Here is an 18,719-nt window from a genome sequence, read left to right on the forward strand (position 1 = left end):
TAGTAAAGTCATTGTTTTATATCAACACTACTACTTACAATATGGTACACAGTTTTATTGATAAACATCCATTGAGGGGTCATATTTGTCTAATGGCTTACCTCTTTTTCAGATAGTGACCTCGCTTTCATAAAGTATTCACACTGGTACACATACATGCACGCACACACGTACTCACACACACACACACACACAGAGGTTGATTGGCAGACTTGTAAACTTGCCTGAGTGTCAAAATATGCTGCGATATTCAAGCCAGCTCTCTGCACTCTGAGTTCAATTCCTACCAAAGTCCTCTTTGCCCAGACATGTTGATTGGCAGACTTGTAAACTTGCCTGAGTGTCAAAATATGTTGTGATATTCAAGCCAGCTCTCTGCACTCTGAGTTCAACTCCTAGCAAAGTCCTCTTTGCCCAGACATGTTGATTGGCAGACTTGTAAACTTGCCTGAGTGTCAAAATATGTTGTGATATTCAAGCCAGCTCTCTGCACTCTGAGTTCAACTCCTAGCAAAGTCCTCTTTGCCCAGACATGTTGATTGGCAGACTTGTAAACTTGCCTGAGTGTCAAAATATGCTGCGATATTCAAGCCAGCTCTCTGCACTCTGAGTTCAATTCCTACCAAAGTCCTCTTTGCCCAGACATGTTGATTGGCAGACTTGTAAACTTGCCTGAGTGTCAAAACATGTTGCGATATTCAAGCCAGCTCTCTGCACTCTGAGTTCAAGTCCTACCAAAGTCCTCTTTGCCCAGACAGGTTGAGTGGCAGACTTGTAAACTTGCCTGAGTGTCAAAATATGTTGCGATATTCAAGCCAGCTCTCTGCACTCTGAGTTCAACTCCTACCAAAGTCCTCTTTGCCCCTCATCTTTCAGAGTTGATAAGCAAAGTACCGGCCTAGTGCTGGTATGGCCTACTCATTCTCCAGTTGTCACAGCTTAGATGTTCTGTTGGGTCATGAGTTGAGGAGTCAAGAGAGTGTCAGCATTTGCTTGAACCCACACAAACACCTAAAACAATTAATGAAAGTATGGTACAGGTCACCAAGTTATCTTCAATTCTGAGTGACACATAAGTTTTAGTTTGCACATACATATACACATACAAACTTTGTCAGTGTGTCTATGTCTCACTTTCTTTCTCCCCCTCTCTCTTTCTCTCTCTCTATATATATATGTGAATGCAATCTGTTGTCGATGCAGTGTGCATCTACGTCTGAGTGATAGTCCCGTGGATCCCACGTAGTCTTGGTGGCAGCCCAAGCATTTTATGACAAAAATTATGTTTTCAGAGGCACAAGTAAAATTAGATTTGATCTTGAATTTCTGTCCCTCTTTGAAGAGGAATTCTAGCATGTCATTGTAGGAAAAAAATTTATAATATTCTTCAGACATATAATTTAAACATTAATTTTCTTTTATATTTAACATTCACTAAAAATATATCTCCTCTTTCTATAGGCTACTTCTGACGTTATATCATATAATGTTTTCTCAAACAAAATTAATAGCGTTCAGTAAATCACTATACATATCCACCACCATTTTCTGTTAAAATGTCTTATTGACGTGTTTCGTTTTTTCACTTCCCTGAAAAGAAGATTGCATTGTTTCATACCATTTATTCTTTTGAATAATATCAGTGAAATCTTAGAAACATGTGTCGAAAGTAAAAGTATTTGATTTATACCTGCGTTAAACTCCATTTATTTATTTATATATTATACAAAAAAATTTACGTAAACCCAAAGTTTCTACCTTTAAAAACAAGGAGTTACAACCTCTTTACTTGTGTGATTTTTTGCTACCCTGGTAACTATTTATCTATTTTTTCCTTGTTAACAAGGGAAAAATACACTCATCTATCTATCTATGTATGTATATATATATATATATATATATATGAATAGTCTACAGATACAATGGAACAAGCTGAGGGAACTTATGCAATACTGGAAGTGATGTTATCTAGGCATAAGTATCTCACCTTAATATTGTGCACATTAAAAAAAAATGACTTACATCTCATGCTTTTTCCAGAATGTTCTTTTGATACTGATGAAAATAACATGGAAAGAAAAACAAAACAAAGTTAACAGTATTAGAACAAAAGAGTGTCACAAGTGAATAGGCATGACTCAGTGGTTAAGTAGTTTGCTTTGCAACCATGTGATCTTAGGTTCAGTCCAACTGCATGGCACCTAGGTTATAGTAGAAATGTTCTAACTGGAGAAATCAATGGGCTCTCTGTCATATATGATTGATTATCTATCACTTCTACATCATCAGAGCACTGGACAAAATAACTTGAAAAATCTATTCTGGTTCCCAAACATTCAAAATTTCTGATTTCAAATCCTTCCAAAATCAGCTGTGCCTTTTATATTTCAGGGATCAATAAAATAAAATATCAGTCTAGAGTGGTGGACTGGTAAAATCATTAAGCCTTGGACAGGATACCTTGTGATTTGTATTTAGAGTTTAAATCCTACTCTGACCTACTTGGATGATAGACCCTACTCTGTCACTTGGTTTAACACCACCACTTGCCCTTGGGTACTTTTAGTGGACTCCACTCCTACAGAAAACATCAAAGCCCAGTCTCTACAGATACCTATTTCTTTACTACCCACAAGGGGCTAAACACAGAGGGGACAAACAAGGACAAACAAACGGATTTAGTCGATTACATCGACACCCAGTGCGTAACTGGTACTTATTTAATCGACCCTGAAAGGATGAAAGGCAAAGTCGACTTCGGCGGAATTTGAACTCAGAACATAGCAGCAGATGAAATACCTATTTCTTTACTACCCACAAGGGTCTAAACACAGATTTAGAGTTTAAATCCTACTCTGACCTACTTGGATGATAGACCCTACTCTGTCACTTGGTTTAACACCACCACTTGCCCTTGGGTACTTTTAGTGGACTCCACTCCTACAGAAAACATCAAAGCCCAGTCTCTACAGATACCTATTTCTTTACTACCCACAAGGGGCTAAACACAGAGGGGACAAACAAGGACAAACAAACGGATTTAGTCGATTACATCGACCCCAGTGCATAACTGGTACTTAATTTATCGACCCCGAAAGGATGAAAGGCAAAGTCGACCTCGGCGGAATTTGAACCAGAACGTAATGGTAGATGAAATACCTATTTCTTTACTACCCACAAGGGTATAAACACAGAGGGGATAAACAAGGACAAACAAACGGATTTAGTCGATTACATCGACCCCAGTGCATAACTGGTACTTAATTTATCGACTCCGAAAGGATGAAAGGCAAAGTCGACCTCGGCGGAATTTGAACTCAGAACGTAATGGTAGACGAAATATGGCTACACATTTCGCCCGGTGTGCTAACGTTTCTGCCAGTTCGCCGCCTACAGATATCTTCTTCCCTCACACCCTCACACTAGCTTTGGAGACTGTAAAAAAAGTCACAGGCAATGGTTTCTCTCCTGACTAACCGATAGAAAACAAAGCAAAGATATCTATTCTTTAATACAAACTTTATGTAAGACATCTAGGTGGGAGTGAATTGGAAATGTCATTAGAGCATTAGATAGAATGCCCCAAGGTATTTATTGCAACTATGCAATCTATAGGTGCAAGCAGTGGCTGTATGGTAAGCAGCTTCCTTCCCAACCACATGGTTCCGGGTTCAGTCCCACTGTGTGGCACCTTGGGTAAGTGTCTTCTACTATAGCCTTGGGCTGACCAAAGCCTTGTGAGTAGATTTCGGAGACGGAAACTGAAAGAAACCCGTCGTCTATATATATATATATGTGTATATGTGTGTGCTTGTGTGTCTGTTTGTCCCTCCACCATCATGTGACAACTGATGTTGGTGTGTTTATGTCCCTGTAACTTAGCAGCTCATCAAAAGTGTACAAGGCTTACAAAAAGTAAGTCTTGGGGTCAGTTTGTTTGACTAAAGGCAGTGCTCCAGCATGGCCACAGGCAAATGACTGAAACAAATAAAAGAGAAAAAGAGTAAGTTCATCTCCAATTGGGAACCAACATAGCTTTCATCCTTTGGGGATTGATAAAAAAAACAAAAAAAACTATCAGTCCTGGTTTTGATCAGGATGCTGTGTGGTTTCCGTTCCAGTTCTTTCCTAATTCTCCTCACCAAAATATGGCAAACCCCTAACTGCCACACCAAACCCCATTTCATATACACCAGTGCATGTCAGAGAGTACACTGGTACATGCAGGAATGGTATATCTGGAAAACCTAAATGCCATACAACTGCTCGTTCAAGAACGGCCCGGGGTTAAACAACAAGAACGATAACAAGATCAACAATAACAAAAACAACAAAATTAAAAATAAAGTAAATTAAATTTAATAGAGCAAGAGTAGACATAAGAAGTCCATTTTACAACCACCTTGCCCTGGGTTTGCTCTCACATGAGCAAGTCTCTTTGACTGTAGCTTTGACAATACTCTGTGAGAAGAATTTGGTAGAAGGAAAACATGTGGAAAATTGCCTTATTTTGTAAAAGGCACCTGTGCTGGTGACACATAAAAAAGGCATCTGTGTTGGTGACAGGTAAAAGGCACTTGTGCCAGTGATACATAAAAGGCACTTATGTAGGTGACATGTAAAAGAAGGAAAGCACTGGGAAAAGTGCCTTATTTTGTAAAAGGAGAAGAAAAGGAAAGAAAAGAAGAGAAAAAAGAATAGAATAGGCGTTGGAGTGGCTGTGTGGTAAGTAGCTTGCTTACCAACCACATGGTTCCGGGTTCAGTCCCACTGCGTGGCACCTTGGGTAAGTGTCTTCTACTAGAGCCTCGGGTCGACCAAAGCCTTGTGAGTGGATTTGGTGGACGGAAACTGAAAGAAGCCTGTAGTATATATATATATATATGTATGTATATGTATATATATATACATAAATCAAAGTGTACAGTATTATGTATCCATCAGAGCCGATCTTACCAACTGGTTTTGCACTAGGGGTTCAACAGAGTGTTAGATAACAGTCCATTTATGTAACCCTGCACTCTTCAGGGATGGCAGTTATGGAATTAAATATCACAACTGCTCCCTCTCCCTCTCTCTATCGTCATCATTTAATGTCCATTGTCTATGTTGGCATGGGTTGTCTATGTTGGCATGGCTGCAGGAATGCACCAGATTTCAGTCTGATTTGAAAAGGTTTCTACAGCTGGATGCCCTTCCTAACACCAGCCACTTCACAGAGTGTTCTGAGTGCCTTTACATGATACCATACGAACACTTTTATGTGGCACCACATGGGTGCTTTTATGTGGCACCACACGGGCAGTTTAACATGGCACGGCATGGGTGTGTACAGTCACCGGAAGTAACTTGCACGGAAATACATCTGCCACCACCAGAGAAAACAAAGCAACTACCCCCAGCGACTTTCCTGACCTTTCATTGGACAAAAGCTACCTACCTGCCATTCTATAGGACACTGGCTAGACATCACTGCCGATATTTTTGTATAAATAGACGTCATAAATCGCTGTAAAAGCAGTGCCAAAACGCCAACTGTTTTTACAGCGATCTATGACGTCTATTTATACAAAAATATCGGCAGTGATGTCTAGCCAGTGTCCAATAGAATGGCAGGTAGGTAGCTTTTGTCAGGTCTACCGTCAGATCAGACCAGAAGTAGTGGCCAAGAAACATACCCGCTACAGGTGTTTTTATGTGAAACTGCACAGGCATTTTTACATGCCACACCGCAAGTGCCATACACACACACACACACACACACACTTAATAGTGTTCCACACAGTTTTTATCAACCAAATTAACTCAAAAGGTATTCATCAAGCTAGAGTTAAAGAAATGTGCCTAATGTACTGTGTAGCATGATCAAATTCAGGAATTTATTGTTGCAAAGCAAACTTCTGGAAGCATATATATACATGCCTGATCGACTAAAATCCCTTGGACGACAGTGATCCAGTATCATGCCATTTCATTGATAGAAATTAATAAAAATGTTTATTAGAGTAAGTAAAAACCAACAAGTTAAAACAAAAAGAAAACTAAATCCATTTACACTTTTTTCCGAAAGATGATAGGTTTGCAGAGCTCTGACTTGTGGCAAATGGTGTACTGGAACTAGCAGGATGTTGGCTTACGCCAGCACTAACAGGAGTGGTAGTAGCACTATTACCCTTGTCTTCTTTATCCTTCTTTACCTTCAAACCCTTTTCATCATCTTTGATTAAGGTGTCCTTCCCAGACTTTAATTCCTATAATGACAAAAGCATAAATATGGTGCTCATGTATTTTCATATGCCATATATATATATATACATATATATATATATATATATTATATATATATATAATATATATATATATATATATATATACATACAAATAATAAGAGAGAGTCCACCATGTGGTCACTGTAACGCAAGATATAGATCCACAAAGGGAATCCACCACTAAAGAATTGTTCTCAAGAATTAATTCAACACGCCAAGAATGTAAGCGGGCAGGACAAATGAAAAATAATGAAAAAATAGATTGACTCTATACAATTGTTTCATCGTTAATAGATTGTGTAATTTTACTTACATAATCATTTTCGAATCGTCAGTAGAGTATATCAGAAATATAATTTGCTGAACCGAATGGCAAAATCCATACGAAGCCGAGCAAATGCGAACGGCACAGCCGATTATATTTGCAGTTACGTTCAAATGCCCTCATTCTGGCGCGTTAAATCCCCGGATGTAAATACTACCCCAGTAATTTACTGCCGGCTTGAGAACATATTAATTTATAATTAAAATCACAATAAGGGTGCAAAAAATTGAATATTAATTAATAACATCAATTTAAAACACACATATATATATATATATTTCTTTACTACCCACAAGGGGCTAAACATAGAGGGGACAAACAAGGACAGACAAAGGGATTAAGTCGATTACATCGACCCCAGTGCGAAACTGGTACTTTATTTATCGACCCTGAAAGGATGAAAGACAAAGTCAACCTCGGCGGAATTCGAACTCAGAACGTAACGGCAGACGAAATACGGCTACGCATTTCACCTGGCGTGCTAACGTTTCTGCCAGCTCGCCGCCTTAACACACATATATATATATATATACACACACACATACATATACACATGTGTGTGTGTGTGTGTGCGTGAGTGCGTGCAGGTGTGTGTGTGAGTGCGTGCAGGTGTGTGTGTGTGCGTGTGCATGTATATGTTTGTAGGAGGTCTGATCAATAAGTATCTGGACTGTTGTCATAATAACGAAGCTAAAGGACACAGAATAACACTGGTGGCGTGGAGAGGGGAGGCCGGTATGCATGGGCGACTGCTGGTCTTCCATAAACAACCTTGCCCAGATTTGTGCCTGGGAGGGTAACTTTCTAGGTGCAAGCCTATGGTCAGTGTCGTGACCGAAGGGGGTCACAACAATACACACACACATACAAACACACTCATATATGTCTATTGATGAATGTATGTGCGTGTATCTCTTTTTCTCTATTTACTGAAAAATAGTCATTTGACTGCGGCCATGCTGGAGCACCGCCTTTAATCGAGAAACTCGACTCCGGGACTTATTCTTTTGTAAGCCCAGTACTTATTCTATCGGTCTCTTTTGCCGAACCGCTAAGTGACGGGGACATAAACACACCAGCATTGGTTGTCAAGCAATGCTAGGGGGACAAACACAGACACACAAACATACACGCACATACATATATATATATACATATATACGACGGGCTTCTTTCAGTTTCCGTCTACCAAATCCATTCACAAGGCTTTGGTCGGCCCGAGGCTATAGTAGAAGACACTTGCCCAAGGTGCCACACAGTGGGACTGAACCCGGAACCATGTGGCTGGTAAACAAGCTACTTACCACACAGCTACTCCTGTATATATATCTTTGTGCTTGTGTTTGCGACCCCCACAGCCCCACTGCCTCACAACCGTCGTGGTTTGTTTATATCCCTGTAACTTAGCAGCTCATCAAAACAAAATCGATAGAATAAGTAGCAGTTTTAAAAAATTAGCACTGAGCTTAATTTTCCCAACTAAATCTTTGAAGGTGGTGCACTAGAATGGTTGTGGGCCAATGACTGAAATATGTAATAAAAAATCATCATCATCATTTAACGTCCGCTTTCCATGTTGGCATGGGTTGGACCGATATCTATATATATAAAACTGTAGTTGTGTGAGTGTCTGTCCCCTTCGATTTAGATTCCTAACTGCTCCCACATTTTGCGGTGCAGTTTAACCAAATTCGGGTATCTTATAGTCGTGATTCATATCGAGCCCGTCTGAGTATTAGCGCGCGTCTACGATGAGTCTACGATTTTAAAAATAATTTAACATCATTTTTTATTCCATTTTAATGCATAATTTTTCGTGTGTCAAAGGCGGCGGAGTTGGCGTCCATGGTCACACCTGCACCTGTTTGCTTCTCCCCCTTCTTCCCTCCCTCGTGAAGCTGTGGGGAAGGGAGTGTAAGGAAATTAACGTCGTAAAGCGTTATCAAGGAGACCAGCGTTCTTTTAGAACAACGACTTCATGGCTTGAAGACACCAAAACAGAAATGGCTAAGAAAGCCCGAATTGGCATCTATAAGGGAAGTAACTCTCTAAAAATGCTTATATAGTTATTTCCCTTACAAACCCGAGCAACGCTGGGCGATACTGCTAGTAAAATATAAAGAGAAAATATATAGAACATTAACAGTACGTTATAATTTTTCATGCAAAAACTCCCTCATTTTTCTCATTTATAATTAAATAATTTGTGTTTTAGGAAGAAAAGAAAAATAAAAGAGAAAATGAAATTCTGAAGACAAAAAAAAAAAATAGGGGGAAACTGAAAAGAGAGGGGAACTACCACCTTCCTCCACTTCTTCCACTTACTTTTCTCCCTTTCCCTCTTTCTCGCTTCTCCTTCTTGTCAGATGCCGTTCGTAGGGAAATTGTAGAGGTATCACGCATGTCGCTTTTACGGCCTGGCTGTAACAGTGTCTCTGGCAGTAACTGGTGTCGTCAATGTTGTCACATTCATTAGAATTATTGTGAAGTTATTGAAATGTAAAAAAAAAAAATAAATAAATAAATAAATAAAAATAAAAATAAAAATAAAAAACAAGATTTAAGATTCATGAAATAGAAGAAAAGATTTTGAGATGTTTTCTATTCATTTACTTTGGTTGTAACCTCTCGAAAGAGCTGTTCTTCACTCCTGTTCCAGAGTGTCGGCTGCGGTGTCACTCCGAAAAGCTCTATCTGCGATGATTTCATCTATATCGAAGGAGAGGGGCTTTCTCCATCCGGGTTGCGGATCCGTGGAATAAGCTGCCGGACGAGATAGTGAAGATGCTGACGACCGCTCGGTTCAAAGTCTCTCTTGACCAGAAATGGCCTGAACTCTTTGCATGAACACCCTCCCTGTACATAACTCCATGTCCCCCTACATGGCCTTGCTTTTTGCTTTTTGAGCCAAAAAATTAACTTAACTTAACTTAACTCTAAATGGGTAATGTCACTTCAAAGTGAGAAAATTTACTTCAAAGAGAGACTGGAGATTTCAAAGTGAGATTAACTATTTCCCCCTACATGGCCTTGCTTTTTGTTTTTTGAGCCAAAAAATTAACTTAACTTAACTTAACTCTAAATGGGTAATGTCACTTAAAATTTAAACTAATTTAACTCTAAACTGATTCAATAAAAATGTCATGGTTTCAGGTGTTTCATCTTGCTACATTATAGAGAGACTAATAATAACAACCTACAGGTGGTTTTTCTGCTAATCTGTATAATATACAGATCTTTTCTGGTTGGCTTCACTTCTTCAAATTTAAAAATTAAATGAAAATTTTCAAATTTGATTATATTAATGTAATTTTGCATACTGAATCTGATGTTGCTATTCACTTGTTCCAGAAAAAAAAATTTAGGAAAATGTTACAAAGGTTTAAATTTTGATAATTTTTACTCAATCAGAAAACAGGATTTGGAAGCTGGCATTTGGTGCATGATGACAACATTATGATGACAAAACATTCAACAACAGAAATTTGAATAAGTTTTAATGAATAAAGTCATATGACATGTAGGAACAAGCATTAGGAAAAACAAGCTCAAGTTCACTTCATGTAATAATACATATTTTGTAGCGAAAACATAAAATTACAACCCCCCTCCCCCCAAAAAAGCTGTAGCTCAGTCCATGTAATATACAAATTTTGTAGCAAAAGTATTAAATTATGAAAACAGAAAAACTATACCTCAAACAACAACAGAAAGATAAAAACAGGAAAACACAATGTAAACAAATAAAAGAGAATAACAGGTCGGATATTGTTGTTTGGGACAGAGGGGCAAAGGTATATAATGTCATAGGGGTCAGCTGCCCTGCAGATATAAATATCTCTTTGAAAATCAAAGAAAAGAGGATATCTATGGTCAACTGCTTCGAAACCTCCGCGTCTATATTCAGACTATGAACTCATATTCATACCAATAATAATTGGAGCACTAGGTTTTGTTAGTAAATACTTAACCCTTTCGTTACTGTATTTATTTTGAGAAGCTCTGTGTTTCTTTCAATTACTTTAAATATAACAAAGAATTTAGTAAAATAACTTAGTTATCATTCAGCTTGTATTAGGAACATAAATTGTGACTAAGGTTTGGTGGAAGATTTTAATTGAAACCTTAAGAAAACAAGACATTTGTACAACAGAGCCAGAGCCGGTTTCAGCCGGGTTGGTAACAAAAGGGTTAAAGGAGAATTTGGATAAACTATGTTTTACAGAAAGAGAAACTGACTGGCTGATTCATACATTGCAAGTGAGTGGAACAGTAAAAATATGCAAGACTTTTCTCAAGTTTCAAATGTGAATTTCTCTGTGTTAACTACATGCCAAAGATGGAGCCTTGTATCTTGATTGGAAACCAGCTCCCTCCTCTGTAGAAGATTCATAATAATTAAAAAATGGAAGAGACATACAATACATATATACATACAGTTAAGACTGGATTTTTCATATCATCAATTTGTTTATCCATTATGAGTTTTCTCCTCTCAAAAATTTCATCCTCATTCAGTTTAAATTTTGACAGCACCTGTTGTAAATGACAACAACAACAACAATAATAATAATCTTTTCCACTATTGGCACAAGGCCTGAAATTTGAGGGGAGGGGTCTAGTCACTGGTACTTAACTTATCGACCCTGAGAGAATGAAAGGCAAAGTCGACCTTGGCAGAATTTGAACTCAGAACATAACGATGGGTGATATACCGCGAAGTATGGGTTTCTGGTTAGATATGATTTTGTTCTGCTTGCTTGTGTAACATACCTTACCACAAATATATAGAATATATTATAAAAATATCAGAAAGATAAATCTCATCATCATCATTGTTTAATGTCCATTTTCCATGCTAGCACGGGTTGGATGGTTCGACCGGGGTCTGGAAAGCCAGGAGGCTGCACCAGGCTCCAGTCTGATCTGGCAGTGTTTCTACAGCTGGATGCCCTTCCTAACACCAACCACTCCATGAGTGTAGTGGGTGCTTTTTACGTACCACCAGCAGAGGTGCCAGGGGAGGCTGGCAGCGGCCACAATCGGTTGGTGCTTTTTACGTGCCACCGGCACAGAAGCCAGTCAAGGTGGTGCTGGCACAGGCCACGTTCGGATGGTGCTTTTTTCATGCCGCCAGCACAGGTATCACAACTAGAATTTCCATTTGATATTTATTTTGATGTTGATGTACTTGACTCCATAGGTCTTCACAAGCACAGCAGGTCACCCTATGATCCAAGGTAAGCACAGCAGGTCGTTCTGCAATCCAAGGTACTTTGGATGGGCTGGGGCTATGCGAAACTGGTGCAGGAGCAGCCATGAACTCACTAACATAAAACCACAAAACAGTAAACAACAGCCATGCTTTGGTAAAACGAATACTTAAGGAGTAGCTGATATGATGCCAAAAGAAAAAAAGAACATTACATTGGCAAAAGCCTTGGCTCCTTCATCTCCAATTTGGTTGTTGCCTAATCCAAGTTCCAGTAGACTTCGATTCTTCCGCAACACCTGAAAGTATAATATATGTATATTTATATGTGTGTGGGTGTGTATGTATATATATATATATACATGAAGGCGCATGGCTCAGTGGTTAGAGCGTCGAGCTTACGATCGTGAGGTTGTGAGCTCGAATCCCGGACTGGGCTGCGTGTTGTGTTCTTGAGCAAGGCACTTTATTTCACGTTGCTCCAGTTCACTCAGCTGTAGAAATGAGTTGCGACGTCACTGGTGCCAAGCTGTATCGACCTTTGTCTTTCCCTTGGACAACATCGGTGACGTGGAGAGGGGAGGCTGGTATGCATGGGCGACTGCTGGTCTTCCATAAACAACCTTGCCCGGACTTGTGTCTAGGAGGGTAACTTTCTAGGTGCAATCTCATGGTCATTCATGACCGAAGGGGGTCTTTACCCTTTTTTATATATATATATATATATATATATATATATATATGTATGTATGTATGTATGTATGTATGTATGTATGTATGTATGTATAAGTGTATACACATCTATAATGATAAATGCCAAAATGAATTTCTGTGTGTCAGTGTGTCATGCTTTGACCCCCGCCTCACTATTCAGTGACACTCCTACTATTCCTCATGCTGGGGTGAGAGAAATAGTAGGCATAAAGATAGTGAGGGTGGTAGTAGACTGACAGTTGTGATGGTAATGGGGTGATAGTAGTAGTATGAGTTGTAGTTGTGATAGAGGCGGAGGTGATGGTGATGATGGTGGTGGTGGTGGTGGTGGTAGCCAAGGCAGTCAGAGATGATGGTGACAGTAATTGATGTGAAAGAGAGTGGTGATGGTGATGGAGGGGAAGGTGACAACTTGAAAGGTATTGATGGCGGTGGCATCAGAAGTCTGAATGGTGTATGTATGGCAGTTGTGGTGGTACTAGTGATGGTGATGGTTGGAAATAATCAACAGAAAGAGAGAGGTTAGACAGAAAAAAAGTTGTACTGATTCCCGAATGGGAAGACGAAAAACATTGTTTATCATGCAGCTTTGCAATAAGTTCCAAGTCGACAAATTATATCATTGTTTTGATGAAAATTGTTCGCTGCTTGAAAAATATTGTTCAAGTTTAATAAAATTTAATATGTGCTCAATGCATGAAGTGTCATTGCTGGGCCCCAAGCCTAATGAAGAGCCCTCCACAGGAGCTAGCTTAAAAGCTGCCCTTGTAAGCTACTATGTGTGTGTGTGGTGGGGGTGTATAATAATTAAAGTAACAGTAGTATTAATACCAGAAGGTAATATTTATCACCACTTAGAAGTAGATATTGTGTTAGATCACAGACTACCGTGATAGCTACCCCGGGGGGGTGGGGGTGGCTATCACTAGGGTGAGAGAGTGGAAAAATAAGAGTATAATGGGAGAAACAGTAATTGAGGTGAAAAGACAATATAAGAATGAGCAATGAGAGACAACGTTGAGGACAGCAATAGAAAATGGTAATGACAGGAGTAGGGATAGAGAGGCAATGATGACAGATTTATGTAAGCTGATAACAGAGAGGGAGAGTGAGTGATGGCTGGCAGGACTGAAAGGGGTTGATGTTGGGATGTATTGCATGTGAACAGAGTTGATGCAGACAATGTTGAGGACAGCAATAGAAAATGGTAATGACAGGAGTAGGGGTTGAGGGGCAATGATGACAGATATATGTTAGCTGATAACAGAGAGGGAGAGTGAGTGATGGCTGGCAGGACTGAAAGGGGTTGATGTTGGGATGTATTGCATGTGAACAGAGTTGATGCAGACAATGTTGAGGACAGCAATAGAAAATGGTAATGACAGGAGTAGGGGTTGAGGGGCAATGATGACAGATATATGTCAGCTGATAACAGAGAGGGAGAGTGAGTGATGGCTGGCAGGACTGAAAGGGGTTGATGTTGGGATGTATTGCATGTGAACAGAGTTGATGCAACCCCTGATTACAAAAGCATGATAAGAGAGAGGTGGGAGAGGGAAAAAAAAGAGTGATAAGAATGGTAGTATGCAAATTAAATAAGGAGAGATCTAATGAATAGGAGGGGGCGTGGGGAGTGGGGAGAGAGTGAATGAGAGATGAGAGGATGTGAAAGAGGCAGGGGCAGAAGTGTAAATGAGTCTGTTAAAAGAAATCCTTCAGAAAACTAAGGAAACCTGCTAAAACGGGTGTACTTACATATGCAAGGTACTTAGCTCCGCGATCTGTTATAAAGTTTCCTGTAAGATTGAGTGAGATGAGTTTACATGCTTCGGAATTACCAATGGCCTGGGTAATATTGTAGAGAGATTGGTCTGTTATTCTGCAGTGTCTCAGAGATAGGAACTGAATGCTAGGAAAAAGATGTGGAAGAATCTCTGTAGAATGGTATATATATATATATATATATATATATATATATATATATATATATATAGATAGATAGATATATTGCGGTTTCAAAGCGATGAAAATATTTTGAAAAATTAAATTTAAATGGTGAAGTGAATCTAACAGTTTTTGTGTGTTTCTTAAATGGCTTATAAACACCTTCCACACTGCAATTGTTGTCGTTCCAGCACATGATCTCAGATCAGGTCACTTGCTATGCAAGTACATCTCCGTATATATAATATATATATACATATATATATATAATATATATATATATATACATATACACACACACACACATATATATATAGATACATATACATATATATATACATATATATATATATATATATATATATATATACATATACATATTACATATATACAAACACATATATACATATATATATATATACATATACACACACATATATACATATATATATATATATATATATATATATACATATACATATACATATATACATATATACAAACACATATATACATATATATATATATACATATACACACACATATATACATATATATATATATATATATATATATATATATATATATATATATATTATATATATATATACACATATACATATACACATACATATATACATACATATATACATATACATACATACATACATATATACAGTTGAAAAACAAAACAGAAGCTGAAGACAGGTGTATGTACAACAAGCAAGTGTATTAGTTTGATGCTCGGGAAAGTGAGAAAGTCTTTTATGTTTTGAGCCTACGCTCTTCAACAGAAAGGAACAAGAGAAAATAAACAAAGAGAGAACATAACAACTTGTGAATTTAGTGATCACGCATGGTGGCTCCTCCACATGATTGGCTTGAAAAATTAAGATATTAAATGTTTTTTATTAAACATGAAACTAATAGTAGCCTTAATGCGCAAATAAAGAAATTCTATTCACCAATGGGATCTTTTCGGTTTGAACGGCAGTTTTTTAACATAATTTCTCGGTAACTAAAAAATTTTAAACTTCGTATACTGGTAGAATGTGTTTATAAAACATTTTCTCTTGGCTTTCTTGAGAAAATTCTGTAGTTTGTAACATATTTCGTCTTTAATATCTTGCATTTCGGCAATTTTAACCAATCAATGACCGTCTATTGAGGTGAAAGCATTCTGTGCCGTATGAATATGTCCCTCGTTTAAGAAACAGATTGGGTTTATTTACATTTGTGAAGAAAAAAAGATACCCTTCCCCCACCCCTAACCCTAAAAGAGATTGAAATGCAATAGATCGATACTAGGGTCATAATTATGGGTGACAATTTCATATGACACCGCTAGAAAAACTAGCGGTGTCATATGAAATTGTCACCCATAATTATGACCCTAGTATCGATCTATTGCATTTCAATCTCTTTTAGGGTTAGGGGTGGGGGAAGGGTATCTTTTTTTCTTCACAAATGTAAATAAACCCACTCTTATTTTCTAGCAATATAGATGTTTATTCAGCACCTTCAGTTACATTTAGTGATGTTTAAATTTTATAATAGAGAGAAAGGGGGGGGGGGCGGCGAAGGAGAGAGAGGGGGGAAAGTGAGAGTGAGAGAGAGCGAGAGAGATAGAAACAAAAAGGTAGATATAAACAGATAATGAGAGAGGTTATGATGAAAATCAGTAGCAAAAAAAACAAAAAAAAAAACAAAACAAAACAAAAACAAGAAAAGAACAAAAATGGTCTCACTGGCTGTTTTTCTGCACCAGCATTCCATAATCAGAATATTTGATGTAGTTGGCATCAATGCAGAGTTTCCTAGGTTACGCAAAATAAACAAGAAATATTTCATGCCATTAATTTCTCAGGTTATAAAAAAATTTCGGAAGAGAAATGGGAGGTGGGGTGGGGGGAAGAAAAGTAAGTAGGAGTGGCTGTGTGGTAAGTAGCTTGCTAACCAGCCACATGGTTCCGGGTTCAGTCCCACTGCGTGGCATCTTGGGCAAGTGTCTTCTGCTATAGGCCCAGACTGACCAATGCCTTGTGAGTGGATTTGGTAGACGGAAACTGAAAGAAGCCCGTCGTATATATGTATATATATGTGTGCGTGTATGTTTGTGTTTGTCCCCCTAGCATTGCTTGACAACTGATGCTGGTGTGTTTACGTCCCCGTCACTTAGCGGTTCGGCGAAAGAGACCGATAGAATAAGTACTGGGCTTACAAAAAGAATAAGTCCCGGGGTCGATTTGCTCGACTAAAAAAGGCGGTGCTCCAGCATGGCCGCAGTCAAATGACTGAAACAAGTAAAAAGAGTAAAAAAAAAAAAAGAGTGTAAGGTTGGTGTGAGAGGTCAGATCTGACCAGTTTGACCACAAAAAACAGGTAGAATAGTTTGACCAGTTTAAATGGTAAAGGACTAATTGCTGAGCCACCCAAACACATACAGCCACTGTATACCTTGATGCTAATTAAATTTAATAATCACTCTCTTTTTTACACTTTATTTACTTGTTTCAGTCATTTGACTGCGGCCATGCTGGAGCACCGCCTTTAGTCAAGCATATCGACCCCGGGACTTATTCTTTGTAAGCCCAGTACTTATTCTATCGGTCTCTTTTGCCGAACCGCTAAGTGACGGGGACGTAAACACACCAGCATCAGTTGTCAAGCAATGCTAGGGGGACCAATACAGACACACATACACACACACACACACATATATATATATATATACATATATACGACAGGCTTCTTTCAGTTTCCGTCTACCAAATCCGCTCACAAAGCATTGGTCGGCCCGGGGCTATAGCAGAAGACACTTGCCCAAGATGCCACGCAGTGGGACTGAACCCGGAACCATGTGGTTGGTTAGCAAGCTACTTACCACACAGCCACTTCTGCGCCTATACAATATCATTCTAAAAATTAACAGTGACAAGGATGACCCTTTGAATTGAATTACAGGCACGACTCATTTTTGCCAGCTGAGTGGACTGGAATAATGTGAAATAAAGTGTTTTGCTCAAGGATATAATATGCGACCAGGAATTGAACTCACAACCTTAAGATTATGAGCTGAATATCCCTAACCACCAAACCACACAAGTCATGAACAGCAACGAGAACTACAGCATGATATATACATTTAAGTGGACTGTTGATAGTTAAGTGTCTTGGCTTTGGACAATATACAATAAACTGCCCCATACTGTGTTACCTATATACAACTAGGTGCATTGAACACTTGACCATAATTTTTTTTTTTTAACGACCTCGAAAGTTTCAAAGGCAAGAGCGTGATCGTTGCCAGAGCAGCTAACTGGCTTCCGTGCCCGTGGCATGTAAAAAGCACCATTCGAGCTTGATCGTTACCAGCGTCACCCTACTGGCAATTGTGCCGGTGGCATGTGAAAAAACATTCGAGCGAGGTTGTTGCCAGTGCCGCTGGACTGGCTCCTGTGCAGGTGGCATGTAAAAAACACCATTTGAGCGTGGCCATTGCCGGTACCACGTGACTGGCCCTCGTGCCGCCGGCACGTAAAATCACTCACTACACTCTCAGATTGGTTGGCGTTAGGAAGGGCATCCAGCTGTAGAAACTCTGCCAGGTCAAGATTGGAGCCTGGTGCAGCCATCTGGTTTGCCAGTCCTCAGTCAAATCGTCCAGCCCATGCTAGCATGGAAAGCGGACGCTAAACGATGATGATGATGATGATGATGATGATGGACAAAGTACAGTGAATTGTACCACACTGTGTTACCTCTTTATTACTGGCTGCACTCACCAGTTGATCATAAGTGTGTTGGTTATAAATACAGTACAGTGGACTGTAGTGGAGGCGCAATGGCCCAGTGGTTAGGGCAGCAGACTCGCGGTCATAGGATCGCGGTTTCGATTCCCAGACCGGGCGTTGTGAGTGTTTATTGAGCAAAAACACCTAAAAGCTCCACGAGGCTCCGGCAGGGGATGGTGGTGATCCCTGCTATACTCTTTCACCACAATTTTCTCTCACTCTTACTTCCTGTTTCTGTTGTACCTGTATTTCAAGGGGCCGGCCTTGTCACTCTCTGTGTCATGCTGAATATCCCCGAGAACTACGTTAAGGGTGCACGTGTCTGTGGAGTGCTCAGCCACTTACACGTTAATTTCACGAGCAGGCTGTTCCGTTGATTCGGATCAACCGGAACCCTCATCGTCGTAACCGACGGAGTGCTTCCACTTCCACAAATAATTAAAATGTATAAAGTATTCTAA

At 39.2% G+C, this 18,719-nt stretch overlaps 1 protein-coding gene across 1 annotated transcript in view; it reads right to left on the reverse strand.

The window, feature by feature from the left end:
- The window catches only part of LOC115224272 (leucine-rich repeat-containing protein 71-like), a 34,214-nt gene that overhangs the window by 5,281 nt on the left and 10,214 nt on the right, over positions 1-18,719 (reverse strand). The window contains exons 7-13 of the mRNA XM_029795084.2: positions 16,213-16,281; positions 14,276-14,429; positions 12,022-12,105; positions 11,032-11,130; positions 8,920-9,039; positions 6,056-6,251; positions 2,023-2,055 (exon numbers count right to left, since the gene is read on the reverse strand). Of these exons, the coding sequence (XP_029650944.1) occupies positions 2,023-2,055; positions 6,056-6,251; positions 8,920-9,039; positions 11,032-11,130; positions 12,022-12,105; positions 14,276-14,429; positions 16,213-16,281 (755 nt within the window). The remainder of the gene's footprint in view (positions 1-2,022; positions 2,056-6,055; positions 6,252-8,919; positions 9,040-11,031; positions 11,131-12,021; positions 12,106-14,275; positions 14,430-16,212; positions 16,282-18,719) is intronic.

The sequence above is a fragment of the Octopus sinensis genome, linkage group LG25 (genome assembly GCF_006345805.1).
Source record: "Octopus sinensis linkage group LG25, ASM634580v1, whole genome shotgun sequence".
Classification (NCBI taxonomy): Eukaryota; Metazoa; Mollusca; class Cephalopoda; order Octopoda; family Octopodidae; genus Octopus; species Octopus sinensis.